This window comes from Pelodiscus sinensis, chromosome 8 (genome assembly GCF_052426305.1).
Source record: "Pelodiscus sinensis isolate ZL-2025 chromosome 8, ASM5242630v1, whole genome shotgun sequence".
In the NCBI taxonomy this organism is placed as follows: Eukaryota; Metazoa; Chordata; order Testudines; family Trionychidae; genus Pelodiscus; species Pelodiscus sinensis.
Genome location: NC_143059.1, coordinates 23,120,662 through 23,137,042, shown reverse-complemented (window position 1 = coordinate 23,137,042; position 16,381 = coordinate 23,120,662). Strand labels below are relative to the sequence as shown.

Genomic DNA, 16,381 nt, shown 5'->3' with positions numbered 1-16,381 from the left:
GCACACTGGTCTTGGTGCGGGACCTCTCAGTGCTGCGCAAGGAAGCACTGTGATATACCTGGAATGATGCGACTTTCAGCAGGCCGGTCCTGCAATCGGCAGCCAGGTAATCTCTGACCGCTGCTCTGGAGGGAACTGATGAGTCATCTATTGGAATGCACATGAGCAGGGCTCGACAAACAATACAATCTACAATACAATCAATGCAAGCAATGCAGTACAATCGCCCGTAGCGAGTAGATTTCAGCCGCGGGCCCCGTTCATTCACGACGTACGCATGCGTATTGTGGTTCTTGCTCATGCGCAGTACAGGGCTGGCAAGCGGTTTTTGCCACCATTTGTCAAGCCCTGCACATGAGCAATCACTTGAAGAAAAAATGTTTACCTACCTTTCGTAACTGTTCTTCTAAATGTGTTGCTCATATCCGATTCAAATTCCTCCCACCTCCCCTCTGTCAGAATAATAGGGCAAGAAGGAACTGAGAAGGCTGACACCGTCTTTACATACTGCTCCTTGAAAGCACCATGTCAGGAGACTTTCACATCCAACCCAACGGGTACTGCTAAGAAAAATTTCAGACCATCATGCATGCAGTACACACATACTCCTATGGGAATGGACATCAGAAACACATTTTGAACAATGGCTATGAAAGGTAGATAACCATTTTTTTTTCTGGTCACAATACTATCTTCCACACTATATAGTCTTGCAGTGGCTGGGAATAAAGTATCCAGAAGCTGTGAACGTACTATGCCTCCCTTTCCCCTCACAAAGGTCTCCAAGTGCTGCTGAGTTTCCTCTGCTGTTCTCATTCCAATCTTGAGGAGAATATCTGTATAGAAATTCCTTCCCTGACAAGAAAGGAACAATGTCACAGAAAAAATAATTGTTTTTCTCCTCCGTAGACAGAAGGAGAGGAGATCAACAGAGCTGTGGCTCAAACTCTATTAGGTTTTTTAGGCCCAACATGGCATTTAAGTACATGAATAAGTGCTTTATTGTACTGGAGGTTCTAATTAAGAATTCTTTTCGGCAACACTTCTTGTTCCTAGGTAGATCCCAGTTTTGAGACAGCACAAGTAACTACTAGAAGCTACAGATCTAGAGGGCTACCTGGGGGCTGCTGAAAGCATGACAGCAAATAGCATAATAAGCAGAAAGAAAATAGTTTATGTTCCAGACTAGGTGCATAAAACCTAGGACTCTTTTTGTTTTAGCTCATAGTATCTTTATCTGTTACAAGTTTATAGCTTTCTCCCAAAGAAAGCTTGTTTCTTTTAGTTTTTTTATTGAAAAGAAAAGATGATATCTTGTATTTATAGTTTTATCACAGTTAATAACTCAAAATATTTCCCTGCAGAAGTATAGTGGCCTCTGAGAGTCTTTCCATACTTTCATCCTGCAATTGCATCCCAATAAAGAGTAACATTTTAGACATCTTTCCTTAGAACCCCTTTTCTGTTGACCATTACTTAGCATCACAGTGTTGATGTAAGCGACTATTCGGCTATTTGATAAGCATAAGCTTATTGGATAGTTGACTAGTCCCTCCACTAGTCGCTTTTCCCCACCTTGCTGCCTCTGTTAGAAGCATCAAGGGAAGGAGCAGGAGCTGGTGCTGGGGGGATCTGGCTCCACGATGGGCAGGGGGGGTAGCAGCTTGTGCCCAGTCCCAGACTCTGCACCTCTGCTCTTAATACATTTAAAAAGCAGAAGCGCAGCAGGGGGGACTCGGCGTGAGCCGGGACAGCTGATTCTGAGCTCATGGCAGGTCTCTATCCCCCTCCCGACCCCCCCCACTGCAGCTCTGCCTTTTAAATGAATTAAAAGCCAGCAGGAAATTGGAGGTTGGACCCTCTGAGGACAGGGGCTGCTGTTGCAAAGCAGCCTCTGTCCATGGTGGGCCCAGGCTTGCCACAGACAGAGTCTGCTCTGTGGGATGAAGAACGGCCACTGTCCATGGGGAGCTTGAACCTCCATGGACAGAGACTGCTTCACAGTAACCTCCCTGCCCGCCCCAAGCTGCTGCTTCTGATAGAGGCAGCAGTGCGGGGGGGGGGGGGGGAGCACGCGGCGGGGGGAACTGGCTTTTAGGAGGCAGCACTATACTATATTGAATGAGTTGAGTCTAGCAAGTATATTTATCTTCAGAGAAGGTGCTAGTGCTGATTCTGAGAATTATAGCAGTGAGCCTAACTTAAACATTGGCTAAATTGTTTGAAAAATTTAAAGATACCCATAAAATGCTTACAAACGTAAGAACAAACCAGCATGGCTACTGTCAAGAATGGTGCCTCCAATCTACTGCTTTTTGTAGACCTGTCAGCCATACAAAAGAAAGAAAAGTTAAGAAATAGGACAAACTCCTATTTTCAGTCTTTTCTTAAGTGAAGAGATTTACTTCTTAAGGACCTATTAAAGTTAAAATGCATGCAGATATCTAATCTGTGAATTTATGGGCAATAGTTATAACTTTTCTAACTTTTTCTTTTAGAGGAATCCTCATTCTGGCTTCCCTTATATGGAAGCATGTGTTGTCGCTTAGTTGCTCAGCCCTCCTGCATGGTCAAGGATGTGATGTCAGGATTTCTTAATCAGCAGGTAAAAAGAGCTTATTTGATTTATATCCTCTACTATCCCAAGTTCCCTCTAAGTTTTCTGCAAACTTCACTGAGCAATATACTTTTGTCATTGGTTAAGTTTAGACTTTAGTTTACACTGAGCTAACTGCCTTACTGCAACTATATACAGGCCACATTTTCAGTTGCCTTTTGTTTTGGTTGATTCTACATGCGGTTACCATCCTTCTCCCCTGAGTGACAGGATACTCATCCACACACATTCTGGTGCCCATTTATTTGGCTGATACTGGTCCAACTCACCAGGACTAGCTTCAGCAGGATTGGGAAGAATCAGTCCTTACCCATCTTGGAAATCAGGAATTTTTGCAGACCAGTGGTTCCCAACCTTTTTTATACTGGGGACTGGCAGATCCATTCACAAACTTTAGTGGACTGGTAACACCTTATTTGCGTATTTATTATGCAAATAATGAATATTCAAACACACAAATCATATGCAAATCAAGCTATTATCCGTAAAAAAACTTAGGTTGCTGCATATAGGCCAATTAATTGTAAGTTTGTAATTGGTATGAAAATTGATATGTAGAGCTGCGTGCCTTACATTAAAGTTATCCTTTTAAAAATTAGAGGCCATTCCTTTGTTTCCTTCTTGTAACTAGCTACATTAGTGAAGCCATTAAAGTTTTCTTCCAGGGTGGATTGATTTAAATCACAATTTCAATCAAGTTACCAAAAAAGCTACGACTGACTGTGCTTAGAGTGCACTTAATTTTGGAGTAAGCCCCATTGAACTACTAGCACTTCTGGGTTTTTTTTGAGAAAACAAGTATAGGATAGGATTCCTTTGAAAAAGCTGAGCTATGCTAAAGTAAAATAGGGATGGGTATGTCTACACTACAGCACTAATTCGAACTAACTTAATTTTGAATTAGTTAATTCGAACTAAGCTAATTCGAACTAGTGCATCTAGACCTAAAAACTAGTTCGAATTAGCATTTTGCTAATTCGAACTGGCATGTCCACATTGTGTGGACCCTTAACCGAGGTTAAGGATGGACGGAAGCAGTGCCAGCAGGGCATCAGGTTAGGACTTAGAGCGTGGAGCTGCCCTCTCAGGCTAGCCGAAGGCTGTGCTTAAAGGGACCTGACCCCCACCCCGGACAGACAGTTCTCAGGGGTTCCCCGCTCGCTTGTCTAACTCGATGAGGTACAGCAAAGCAGTCCTGGCTTGGAGTGCCCTGAATGCCCACACTCGGCACATCACAGCACTCGGCCATCAGCCCGACTGCACTTGCCGCAGGCTGCCACCCGGGGGGGGTGTCAATCGGGGGGCTGCAGGAGAGCTTCCACCCCAAGGAGCCCGCAGAGCCACCCCAGTCCTCCCCATCGGGGGCTCGTACCCCATTCCTCCTTCACCTCCTTCCACTTACCCCTCCCTAGCCCCCCTTCCTGATGTACAAAACAAAGGACACGTGTGTTCAAAAATAGAAACTCTCTTTATTGAACAAAACTTGGGGAGACTGGGAAAAGGAGGTGGGAGAGGGAAAGAGAGAGGGTGGAAGAGGGGAGGGCAACTAAAATGATCAGGGGTTTGGAATAGGTCCCATATGAAGGGAGGCTAAAGAGCCTGGGACTTTTCAGCTTAGAAAAGAGGAGACTGAGGGGGGATATGATAGAGGTCTATAAAAGCATGAGCGGTGTCGAGAGGGTGCATAAAGAAAAGTTCTTCATTAGTTCCCATAATAGAAGAACTAGAGGACACCAAATGAAATGAATGGGTAGCAGGCTTCAAACTAACAAAGTAGTTCTTCACAAAGCAAGTAGTCAACCTGTGGAACTCCTTGCTGCAGGAGGCTGTGAAGGCTAGAACTAGAACAGAGTTTAAAGAGAAGTTAGATAAATTCATGGAGGTTGGGTCCATGGAGTGGTATTAGCCAGGGGATAGAAATGGATGGAGATGGATGGCACGAGACAAATGGCTTGGTCATTGTCTTCGGTCCATCCCCTCCGGGGTAGCTGGTGTTGGCCGCTGTTGGCAGACAGGCTACTGGGCTAGATGGACCTTTGGTCTGACCCAGTACGGCCATTCTAAGCTCAGGGCTCAGGGTTGGGGGGTCTCACTGGACCACCTTGATTTTCATGCAAACTTGCTCCTGGGTGTCTAGGCTGGCAGCTATCCTGTCCTAGATGGCCACTTTCCTGTGCCTAGTGTGGAGGTCGTGGATGAGGTCCACGATGTCCGCACTAGACCAGGCGGGCGCCCGCCTCTTGCGGCCCCGGGCAGGCTCCTGGGAGCCGCCAGCCTGGTCCCGGGAAGAGGCGGAGGGCTGGGTGGCAGCGGGTGGCTGGTTCTGCTGGCTGGGTGCTGGCAGGCTTGCACCTGGCACGGGCACCGTAGCCAGACCGTGGCCCTTTAAGGGCTCCGGGGCTGGAAGGGGGGCAGACGAGTTTCCCTGGTGGTGCCCAGAGTGGCCACCAGGGCAAGCTGGGGAGGGCTAGCCTCCCACTAGTTTGAATTAAGGGGCTACACAGCCCTTAATTCGAACTACTTAATTCAAACTAGGCGTTAGTCCTTGTAGAATGTGGTTTACCTAGTTCGAATTAAGCGCTCCGCTAGTTCAAATTAAGTTTGAACTAGTGGTTTGTATGTGTAGCGCCTATCAAAGTTAATTCGAACCCCAACACTGCCCGGCCTAGCGCCTTCTCCCCGAGCCAGCATCCCCTTATCCACCTTCTCCTGCATCCAGATTTCCTCCCAGAGCTTGCACCTCTCACCCCTTCCCACACCCAATCCCTCATTCCCACCTCAAAGCCTACACATTCTGTCTCAACCCAGCAAGGTTACGGCTAGACTGCAGGAATTTTTCAGGATTCTGGAGATATCCCAGAAAAACTCTTCTGCATCCACGGATGCGTTTGTTCTTCCGCTTCTTTTAGTGGAAGAGCAAACATGATCTATATTCCTCTTTCCAGAAGGAAGAAGGGGGCTTCCAAAAGAAGGGGGTTTTCTGACATTTGGTCCAGTCTAGACAGGCCAAATGTTGGAAAAACCTCTTCCTACAGAAGAATCGGGGAAAAAAGCAGTGGTATAAGGATTGGGGATAGCAAGTGATGGAGAGGAGGAGAATAAAAAGGGCGGAGCTTCGAGGAAGGGGCGGGGTGGAGCAGTAGATCATGGCTTGTTCTGTCATTTAAAAAGTGATCTTGGGTGTGAAAAGATTGGAGACCGCTGGACTAGAGGCATTAATACATTTGTATGAGACCGTAAGTGTAGGTGTAGCATGTTTGTGATGAGATTTAATTGTAACTGTTACTTTTAAATGAGAATATAGTACTTTATTGATATTTTTTAAAAATGAAATGTTTAAATTTTGTTTAAATCATTGATTTTTTTTTTTTTTTTATCCACCCTGATTTTTATCCACCCTGTTTTCGTCTAACAGTGGATACTGTTAGAAAGAAAATTACTCTTAATGGCCAACCAGCATATTCCATGTTCCCAGAGCACTATGAAAAAACTATCATTGGCAAAATAGTAAAACATTGAAGGATGGTCATCTAAACAAGTTTCCGTCTTGGCTGAATTTTACTATGTGACTCAAGGACTTAATTACTAGTAAAATATTTGGCAAGAGCCCTACCTTCATGACACTGTGTTGTGTTCAGCTCTGATCTTACAGTCTGTCTGAATGGTTCACAAGATGTACTCAATTAGATGTAACACATTCAAATTCAATAGAATTTTGAGTAATCCATACATTAGGTTGTTATGGTAATGTAACTAGTAACTTACTGAATATTTCTCTCTCAGCAATTTGTAGGAAGCCTGACTAACTGGAGGAGGCTGTACTGTGTACTGAGAGCTGGTAAACTCTCTTGTTACTATACACCTGAAGAAATTGAAGCTAAAGTGGAACCAGCTTTGACAGTTTCCATCAACAAGGTAAAATAAGCAGTTTTTGTTAGTCTAATTTGGGTCCTAAAATCCAGTTGAAAATCTGCAAAGTACTCTGCAAGTAGCATGCATGAGAGGTGTGCCTTGTTTCGCTACTAAGGGCAAGTCTATGCTCTAAAATTAAGTCAATGTAAGTTATGTCAGTGTACAGCTGCTGCAGTAATTAAATCACTTTTGCATGTCCACCCTGTGCTCTTTGTGTTACCAGTATGCATCTTCTTTAGCAGTGCTTGGATCAGTGCAGAGAACTTGCATCGATGCACTGGGGGTAGCTATCACATTCTGCAGCTTGCCACCATGGAGCACAGGGTGCTTTGGGAAGGATTCCAATGCCTTATAGGGGCAAATGAGTTGTGCAGGGGTGACTGGGAACATGGTTTCAATGTCCTCTGATGGAGTTTTTTCCATCCCATAGTTGTATTTTCATCCCATAATGTTTCCCATCTCCTTTGAAAAGTTCCACAAATGTGTGTGTACATCATCTCTATGAGAACCATGGATCCTGCACAACTCGGCACCATTGTGATGAGTATTGTGAGCACAATGTGACTGATACTGCAGGAGGGGAACATGACCATTCTTTCGAGGCTAGCTTGTTCTGAGACACAGAAACTATTCTAGGTTATTGTTGGCATTCACAGAGGAGCTGCAGACCATGGAGCATTGGTTGTGGGCCCAAGAAACAAGCACTGCCTTGTGGGATTGCATTATTATGTAGATATGGGATGATGAGCAGTGGCTGCAGAACTCTTAAATACACAAGGCCACATTCCTGGAACTGTGTGCAGGGCTCACCCTGTACACTGGCACTGTGACCCCAAAAATGAGAACTGCACTGACAGAAGAGGAGTGAATGACAATTGGTGTGTGCAAATTTGGAATGCCAGATTGCCGCGGATCATTCAGGAGTCACTTTGGAGTGGGGAAATCTACATGGGGTTGCTGTGATGCTAGTGTACAGGGCCATTACATCACATCCTATTACAAAGGACTCTGAGTTTGGGCAATCTGCAGGACATAGTGGAGGTACGTGTCACCATACTGTGGTGGAGTACAATAGATGGAATGCTTGTCTATTTTGGCAGCAGATCACCTTGCCATGAGGTACACCAACAGAATGGGGTACTTTTCTATAGTATGGCAAGCACTGGTGGATTGCAAGGTTGATGTTTTACTAACATCAACATGGAATGGTCAGGGAAGGTGCACATCTCTGTTAAGAACACAAGCCCATTAAGAATGCTGCAAGTAGGGACTTTCTTTCCAGACCAGAGGTTTACCATTTGGGATGTTGAAATGCCAATAGTGATTCGGGGCGACCCAGGCTACCCCTTATTCCAGTGGCTTATGAAGCCGTACACCAGCCATCTCAACAGCAATGAGGTGTACTTCAGTTTTCGCAGGGGGGCCGCTTCATTAATCTTGGCATGTGATCATGGGCTGGCTTTAGGTTCCTCAGAAGGGGCAGGACTGGGAGCTACCGAGAGGGACAAAGAGAGTGTATGAGTGTGAAAGACACACTTTGTTTGTGAAAGACAGACTTTGTGACACATACACACTGCCACACACACTCAGTATGTGACGGTGACTGGGTGTGTGTGACAGTGACACAGTCTGGTCAAGTTTCTGAGGAGCCACATGCTGTCTTTTTAAGGGAAAATCGGTTCTGCTTTGACAACTCTCCCCTCCCCCGCTCTGCACTCACTTCCTGTCCATGCTTCAGCCTGGAGCAGCTCCACTGTGTGTTTCCCTCTCCCCAGCCCCTGCTTTGCAGAGATGGGGTATAAGGCCAAGAGTGACCCTGGCTTCAGCACTTCCTTCTCCCTTCCCTCTCCCTCCACCTCTCTGCACAGCTAGCAGGAAAATCCCAGGAGCAGCTCTGCTGCAGGACAAGCAAGGTGAGGGGGAGAGGCAGCTGAACACATGCTGCAGGCTGTAAGTATGCATGCTCTGCTAATCTGCTGGGCAGCCCGGATCCAGCCCCCGGGTCTGATTTTGCCCACCCCTGCACCTAGCAGGTGCAGAATATAGTTTTGGCCATTTGAAAGGCCACTTGCATGGTCCAGTCACCAAAGTAGACCTCAGTGAAAATACATCCTAATGGTTAGAGCTACCTACTGTGTGCTTCTTAATATGAAGCGGGGGGCGGGGGGGGGGAGATTCTGATGGAGTGGCTGTCTGTTGATTTTGAGCAGCCAGATACCAGGGCTATAAAAAAAAAAATCTGTGGCTTAGGAAGGCTTTGAAAGACATTTTAGCAGTGAACCACAGTAATGTGTCTTGCTGTAGTGTGCTTTGCCTGGTATTGTTTTTTTGCACCCTGAGATGAACCTTGTAGTGAATACTTTGTGTGTAATACTAGAACATTACAAATGCATCTATTGCTATTATCTGTGAATGATGTCCCTGGCCAGCATATGTTGTGAACTAATCAAGATGTCAGTTTCCATAAATAGACTTTTATTCTAAAAAGCCCATGCAAATGGACATGAAATTTTATAACTATAGGAAAAAAGACCCTTTGAAGGGAAGACAACAGTCATTTTCATTTCACAAACAAATACACCAACTATGTCTCTCTCAGGTGTAGCTGTCATTGTCTGTAATCTCTCCTGAGGAGGAGTGGTAGGGACAGTGCAGCAGCACTGGATGCCACGTCGGGTGCATGTAAACTGTTCTGCAGGGCATCCTCTGCCTAACTGTACAGGGGGATGCAAAGCAGATAGCCACTCTACTTCTATTGGTTCTTTCACTTGTAACATGATTAAAAAGGAGTAAATGAACAGATGTTCCCTGCAGTATCAAAAGCAAAGTGCATACTTACCAGAGAGAGGGTCCCTGTCCCGCATCAGGCTCACCCATGGTGGATGGTAGGGGCTGGAGTAAAATGCTCTGGAGTAAAATATAACAGGTCCTGCTTTGCTGTGCCCCATACTCCTCCTCCTCTTCCTCTTCAAACACCAGTTTCTCACTGCTCATTCCAGGACCTGTGACTCTAGCACCCCTGAAGTAACTGTGGAGCTCTTGGGAGGGATGGTGAGGTCTCTACTGAGAATGGCATGCAGCTCGTGCTAAAAGTGGCATGTTTCAGGCTTCACACCAGAGTCACCGTTGTCTTCCTTTGCCATCTGGTACATCTGCCGTAGCTCTTTGGTTTTCATGTGACAGCACTGAGGGTCCCTGTTATAGCTCTTCTTTCCCATGCCTCAAGAGATCTCGTCCATGCATTCAATAAATTGAATGTATCTGTTGTTGGATTGGAACTGTGTCTGCACAGCCTCTTTTAGGGATGTAAAAGCCTTACTAGCATGCTTACCTGGTAACATATTAACTAGAGGGCCAAACCCAGCTGAAGCAAGCCCCCCGCCCGCAGGGCAGGCAGGCTGCCAGCGCAATAATTTTTTGCTGTTGCACAGTTACTAAAATACTTGCCGGGGATGGTGACTGCAGCCATCCTGTTCTCAGCTCCTGGCCCTACTCCCGGGGGGCCACATGCCACCCATGCTGCTGGCTGTGCTTTGGCTCCTCGCACAGAGGAATCAGCGTAGAGTGGCAGCATCCCCTGTCCACAGGGGGCCCGAGCTCCTTGCAGACAGGATGCTCTGGCATCCCATAGAGCAGCCTCTGTCCACAGGGAGCATTACCTGCTGCAGACAGAGGCTGTTCCACGGCAGGAGCCCCTGTCCACAGTGGGAGCCTGAGTTCCCTGTGAACAGAGGCTGCTTCAGTATCCCACTTGCCCCTGTCTCAGTGCTGCTGATACAGAGGCAGCAGTGTGGATGGGGGGTCAGGTGGCGCCACAGAACCGCTGCTCGTTGAGAGCCAACTTTTAAGTCAGCTCTTGCCCTTCACGGACTCCTGTCCTTCTCCTCACCTCCACCTCCTTGCTATCTCTGTGAGAGGAGGCAAGGGGGTGCAGGCAACTCTGCAGAGCCAGCCTGCATGGAGAGCCAGTTTAAAAGCCTGTTCTCTATGCATATTGGCTCCTGCCTGTCCCCCTCACCCTCCATGCTGCTGCCTTTCAATTGGAGGCAGGTGGCTCCACTGGATCCGGTGCTCCCGCTGGCTCCTCACAATGCTGCCTTTGTGGGAGGCAGGAGGAGGGGAGGGGCAGGCAGCTTCACGGGAACCGGCATGCGCCTTCCCTCCTTGCTGCCTCTATCAGAGGCAGCCGGGGGAAGGAGGGGTTGCATGTAGTCGTTTGAGTCCCCTGCCCTGTTAATCAGGTTTATAAACTGTTGACAGAGCTTATAATTTATAAACTGTGGAGCAGCCTGTGTCCACAGTGGGCTCGGACTTGCCATGGACAGAGGCTGTTCCATGGGATGCCAGAGCATCCTGTCTGCGGGGAGCTTTGTCCCCCTGCGGACAAGGGTTTGCTGCTTATGCTTATCGGTTAATAGTTTAAACATCTATACGCTAACATCCCTAATTATGACATAAGTTTTTAAGTTACCCATGAGCGGCCATGCAAATCTGCAGGGATATAGGTAATGGTCTCTTAAACTTTTGTCCCTAAATCTGGAATTTCTGCAATTTTATTTTAATTGTTCCTTCTGTGGTTTGGCTTCATTCTTAACCATAATCAGGGTCATTCGGTAATATTTTTATCTTATTTTTATCTTATTAAAATAAACTCCTTTTGCTAATAATAATCAAAAGTTTTCTATAAAATCTCTCAAAATTTATGAACTATGTAGGACTCCAGTACTTTCAAGATGGCTCTAAATGCAATTTTTATCATTATTGGTTCCCTCAGATGGGCTGGTCTTCCTGGGTATTGACTCTCCTCATCAGGGAAGTGTTGCCTGATTCCTTCTGGAGAGGCCCCATGGGCACCTATTATTGGGCTGCATTATTGTAAGCCAGTCTGTCGGGGATCCCCTTCACATGCAGACTAACTCTCTATAAACTTGTCAGCCAGCTACCCTGCACTGTGCAGATCTTTTGGCTTCTTTTCCATCAGTCACAGTCTCAAGTCGGGGGCAGAGTTCATACAGCTGCTCCAGCACTATCAGTTTAACCTACTCCTCTGTGATCTGGGCCCCATCTCCAACTGCCTATTTGCAGGTATATTGCACCATCCAGAGGATTAGTTCCAGATAGATCTCTCCAGGGGCCTTCTGTGTCCTCTGGAATTTTTTTCCTGTGTGCCTTGGGGGTCAGCCCAGACTTGCACAGCAGGGCTCATTTAAACAGCTCATAGTCCCCTGCCTCAATCCCATCCATTTGGCTGAGCGTCCTTATGGCCCGGGGATCCAGTAAGGGGAGGAGATGCTGGAGCCTGTCTGCCAGCTTGTCAAGGGCCCACCAGAGAGACATGTAGAGCTAGTGAGGGCTACATTCCTCTGATTGAGGCTAATGTTGAAGGAGGCCAAGTCGACCTTTCTTCCCATGCAATAGAGTTTATGGGAGCTTTGTTGGACGCAATCCAAGCTAGGGCCTCTCTCCCCAGGCCCAGGTTTCTAACAATAAAGGACAGTATAGAACGGCTGCAGCTGTCCCGTCATGACAGCCAGAAATTGTATGTGGCTGCTGAGCCATATGGCAGCATGCACATATGTTGAGCAACATGCCAGACTCAGGCTGCGCTCTCTACAGGTGTGGCTCGCTCACACTCATAAGCCCGCTCACCACACATTAGCATGCTGGTCACTATTCCTCTCCAAGTGGTCTCCCTGACCTGGTGGCTACAGGAGAGGATTGTGTGCATTAGAGTGCCTTTCGCTAAACTGCAGCCTTTGGTTTAGGTGGCGACAGACACTTTGGTACTGGATTGAAGAGCGCACTTTGGCGACTCAAGGATACAAAATATGTACTCGCAGGGGAAATTATCTCTGCACATCAATGTCAGGGAACTAAGAGCAGTCTGGTGTGTCAGACATTCCTAGCTTATTCCTAGCACAAGGCATCTGTGTCTCAGTCCTGACAGACAACACAGCAGCGATGTTATATATAAACAGGGTGGTTCTTGTTCCTTTCCCCAGGAAACAAAGCCAACATTCCATCCGGTTGGAAACCATGCACCACCCAGGAACTCAGAATGTGCGAGGGGACCACTTCAGCTGTTTCTTTCAAACCCACGAGTGGTCCTTCAGAGCGGATGTAGCCCTAGGTATTTTCCCCACATGGGAGTATCCCCACTTATTCCCTTTTGTGCTGAAGAGGTCTAGGAAGTGTCCCCCTTCACACTGAACTACCTACTAAACCTAAGAAGGCAGGGCTTAGCTATATCACCCGTCACGGTCCACCTGGCTGCTATCTCTGCCCTGCACGTGAGAATCCAAGGGAAGTCAATCTTTGCCTATCCAGAAGTATGTCACTTCCTTAAGGTCCTGGATATGTTATACCTGCAGGTGTGACAGCCTCTTCCATCCTGGGACCTGAACCTAGTCCTCACAGGATCATGGATCCATCTTTTGAGCCATTCAGTCGCCTTTGTGGCACAGATGCCCATCCTGGAGATTTGCAGGGTGGCCATCTGGTCTTCCATACATACATTCATACAATCATTATGCCATCTCACAGCAAGCTAGGGATGATGCAGCTTTGAGTAGAGCAGTGTTGCAGTCCATTTCTCATTAGTCTCTGACCCTACCTTTGGTTTGGGATTGGGATTCACCTAAATGGAATGGACATGGTCAATCACTCAAAGAAGAAAAAACAGTTCCCTACCTTTCCCTAACTATTGTTCTTTTAAGATGTTTTGCTCCTGTTCATTCCAAATCCTGCCCATCTCCCCTTCATTGGAGTGTTTCTGCTAGAAACAACGGAGAGGGTGGAGGGCCAGTAGAGGTATATATGCCCTGCCATGGAGGCGCCACTCCGGGGGGCTCCCCTGCAAGCCCAATGGATTCTGCAGAAGAAAAAAAACTTCCCACAGTCATGCATGTGGTGCACGCACACCTAAATGGAATGGACATGAGCAACACATCTCCAAGAACAAGTTATAAAAGGTAGGTGACCATTTTTTTTCCTCTCCCTTATATTTTTCTACCTATGCATTACAGTATACGTAATTAGAGCACAACACTCTCCTCAGCAGGAGCAATATTGACTCCCCAGGATTGCCTACACCAGAAAAACTGAGCTTAATCAGCATGATAGTTCTGACTATTACAGTGACGGTGACATAATTTGTTCAATAATTTTAAGACTATGAAAGGTAAGGACATTATTGCATTATAACATGGTTCCTTATTGGGTTTTGTTTTGTTTTTATTTTGGTGAAGAAGGCCATGTACTGTAATGCATGGTAGATAGATATGTTGTAATGCACGGTAGGTAAACTGATCAGCTCATTAATCTAATGCAGTGTTTCCCTATTTTATTTGTCCACGGAACCCTTTTCAGCTTAAAAGAATTTCAAGGAATCTCTAGGGTTTCCAGGGTAAAATTTGTCAAGGGGGGAAAAAAAAGACCCGCCAGAATTTGTCAAGCAAAAAACAAACCCCCCGCCCCCGGCAAAAAAGACTCTGTCTCTTTAAGAGGGGGTGGGGGAGTGCTGCATTCTGCTGGAACCCTTACTTTCGCTTCGCGGAACCCCAGAAGCACCAATTGGGAAACACTGCTCTAATGGTATCCTATATCACTCATGAAATATGCAAGTGTGAGGTATTGATTGTTCCTTGAGAATTTATCTCCTTAGAATAGCAACGTATATATGAAATAAAGCCTGCAGCAAACATTGTAACATAAAATTGTATATGGTATGCTTGAAGTTCTTACCTGTCAAATGTTAATCTGTTTTATTTAATTTTTTGGCAGTATCTATGTTTACCCGAGTTAATGGTTCAGCACGTACAGATAAATTACTTATTCTTCTATTTTAGATTGACGAATTTAAATTAGCAAATCCATCCAAATAACTGTTAGTATTTCAAATGGTTACCTCAATAATGCATTTAATAATCTGGGATATGTTCTATAGAACAGCCTTTTGTTTTTCAGACTAACAGCACTAGGATTATTCTCACAGGACAAATATATGTACCTTAATTTACTTAGTTCTACATTTGAAATCTGTAACAGGTGTTTAAGATTCATTTGAAATGGAATGGGAGGGGTTCAGTCAGTTTGAAGTGAAAGAAGTTTAAAGGAGTAAGCAATGTCTTCATTTTAATGTAACCTAGATTTTTGTTTGTAAATGAAGAAAGGTTAATAACTATATTTTATTTCATGGAATGAGCATGTGCACTGCAAAGCAGCATTGTTTTCAAAGTGTGCATTAGAATATTTTGCGCTGCATCCAACAAGATTTTTAGTCTCTCTTAAAATATTTTTGTACCTTGCATTACAAAAAAGACGGGGCATTATTTTAATCAGATTGCAACAAGTGCTACTTTGTACTGTAGTAAAATATCAGGAAAGCCGTATATGATTGATATACCACAAGGTCCAATCCAGATTTTGAAACTGTTTGAACCATGTCCTTGAACAATGTAGAACTTTGGACTGAGTAATGTTGCACCATAGTTCAAGAACATGATTAAAATAGCAAAGTCCTTTCCAAACAAAGAACATTGTTTTAGTTTATGCTATGGGACAATAGTATTTTAACGGAATCGGGTCAGAACTCGCTAAATAGGGCTATTTTCAAAATAAATATTTGGGTATGTGAGAGCAAATAGATTTTTGGCATGAAGGCAAAAATGTAAAATTTGCAATACTCTGAACTTTGAATTTTTGTATGCTGGATATTTGTTCCATTAGATCTGTGTGGGTAACTTTTTCTATAAATGTCCCTTTCAACTTGGACTGGATGGTTTTATTCTCCACATTTCTGTTACTATGGTATTAGACAAATGCATTGATTTACTGAAACTAAACTAAAATAGTTCCAGGTTAGAATGCACAATTGCACTCAAAAAGAAATCTTTCTTGCTATCATAGGAAAACTAAACACCATGTATTAAAAAAAAAAAAGGTTGACTAGAATAAATATTAAAAACAGAATAACCTACTGTCCCCTATTAAGTACTGCATAGTACTGAGGAAAGATGAGCCCTGACAGGATGAACTGTTTAAGGCAGTGGTTCCCAACCTTTTAAATACCAGGGCCTGGCAAACCCATTCACAAACTTTAGGGAGACTGACAACGTTTTATTAGAATATTCATCACACAAATGATGAATATGTAGATAAAATGTTGCTGGTTGATCAAAAGCTGAGCCCTCAGTGCCAGCCCTAACCTCTAGAGTCCCCCACCCCTCTACTACCCCACAGCACCATCCACTGACCCTAGAGTTTCCTGCACCCAACCCTTCCCCTAGTGCTAGCCTCTCATCCTCAGAGCCCCCCAGTGCCAGCCCTGCCCCAAAGTCCCCCCCCCCCCCCCCCACTACTAGCTTAGCCTCCAGAGCCACCCAGCACTAGCCACGCCTCTGGAACCCCCAGTGCCTGCCCTGCCCCCCTCACCTAGCTCTGCACTGCTGCCTGCATCACAAAAGGTTGAGGTGGGGCAGGACACATCTCTCCCAACAACCGCAGTGAGATCAGTGTACCCTGGCCCCCAGAGCTGCCACAGCCTGGCAGCCAGAGGTCTGCGGCCCGGCTGTTAGGAACCACTGGTTTAAAGAACTGTTATAATATGTGTTCTTGGTGTATAATATGCACTGCACACATTCAGCTTTATTCTGTTATCTTTCATATTTATTGCCTTTTCTTTTAATTATCTAAGAAACTAATTTTGTATTGTCTATTATTTTGTTTAACTTTTAAAAATCCCCCTTCCCAAACAACTAAATTTACACTGGATAAATAACCTAATTTGTATCTGCTTATGATATTAATGTTGAACTGAAGATTTATGATTGGGTGAAGCAATAACTGATTACC

The 16,381-nt window shown here is 45.4% G+C and overlaps 1 protein-coding gene across 2 annotated transcripts in view; it reads left to right on the top strand.

Annotated features, from left to right (window-relative positions):
• Window positions 1–16,381, top strand: part of RTKN2 (rhotekin 2) — a 68,404-nt gene that overhangs the window by 35,524 nt on the left and 16,499 nt on the right. For both annotated transcript variants that reach the window (XM_075934886.2, XM_075934885.2), the window contains exons 8-9: window positions 2,499–2,605; window positions 6,401–6,532. In XM_075934886.2, coding sequence (XP_075791001.2) covers window positions 2,499–2,605; window positions 6,401–6,532 — 239 coding nt within the window. The remainder of the gene's footprint in view (window positions 1–2,498; window positions 2,606–6,400; window positions 6,533–16,381) is intronic.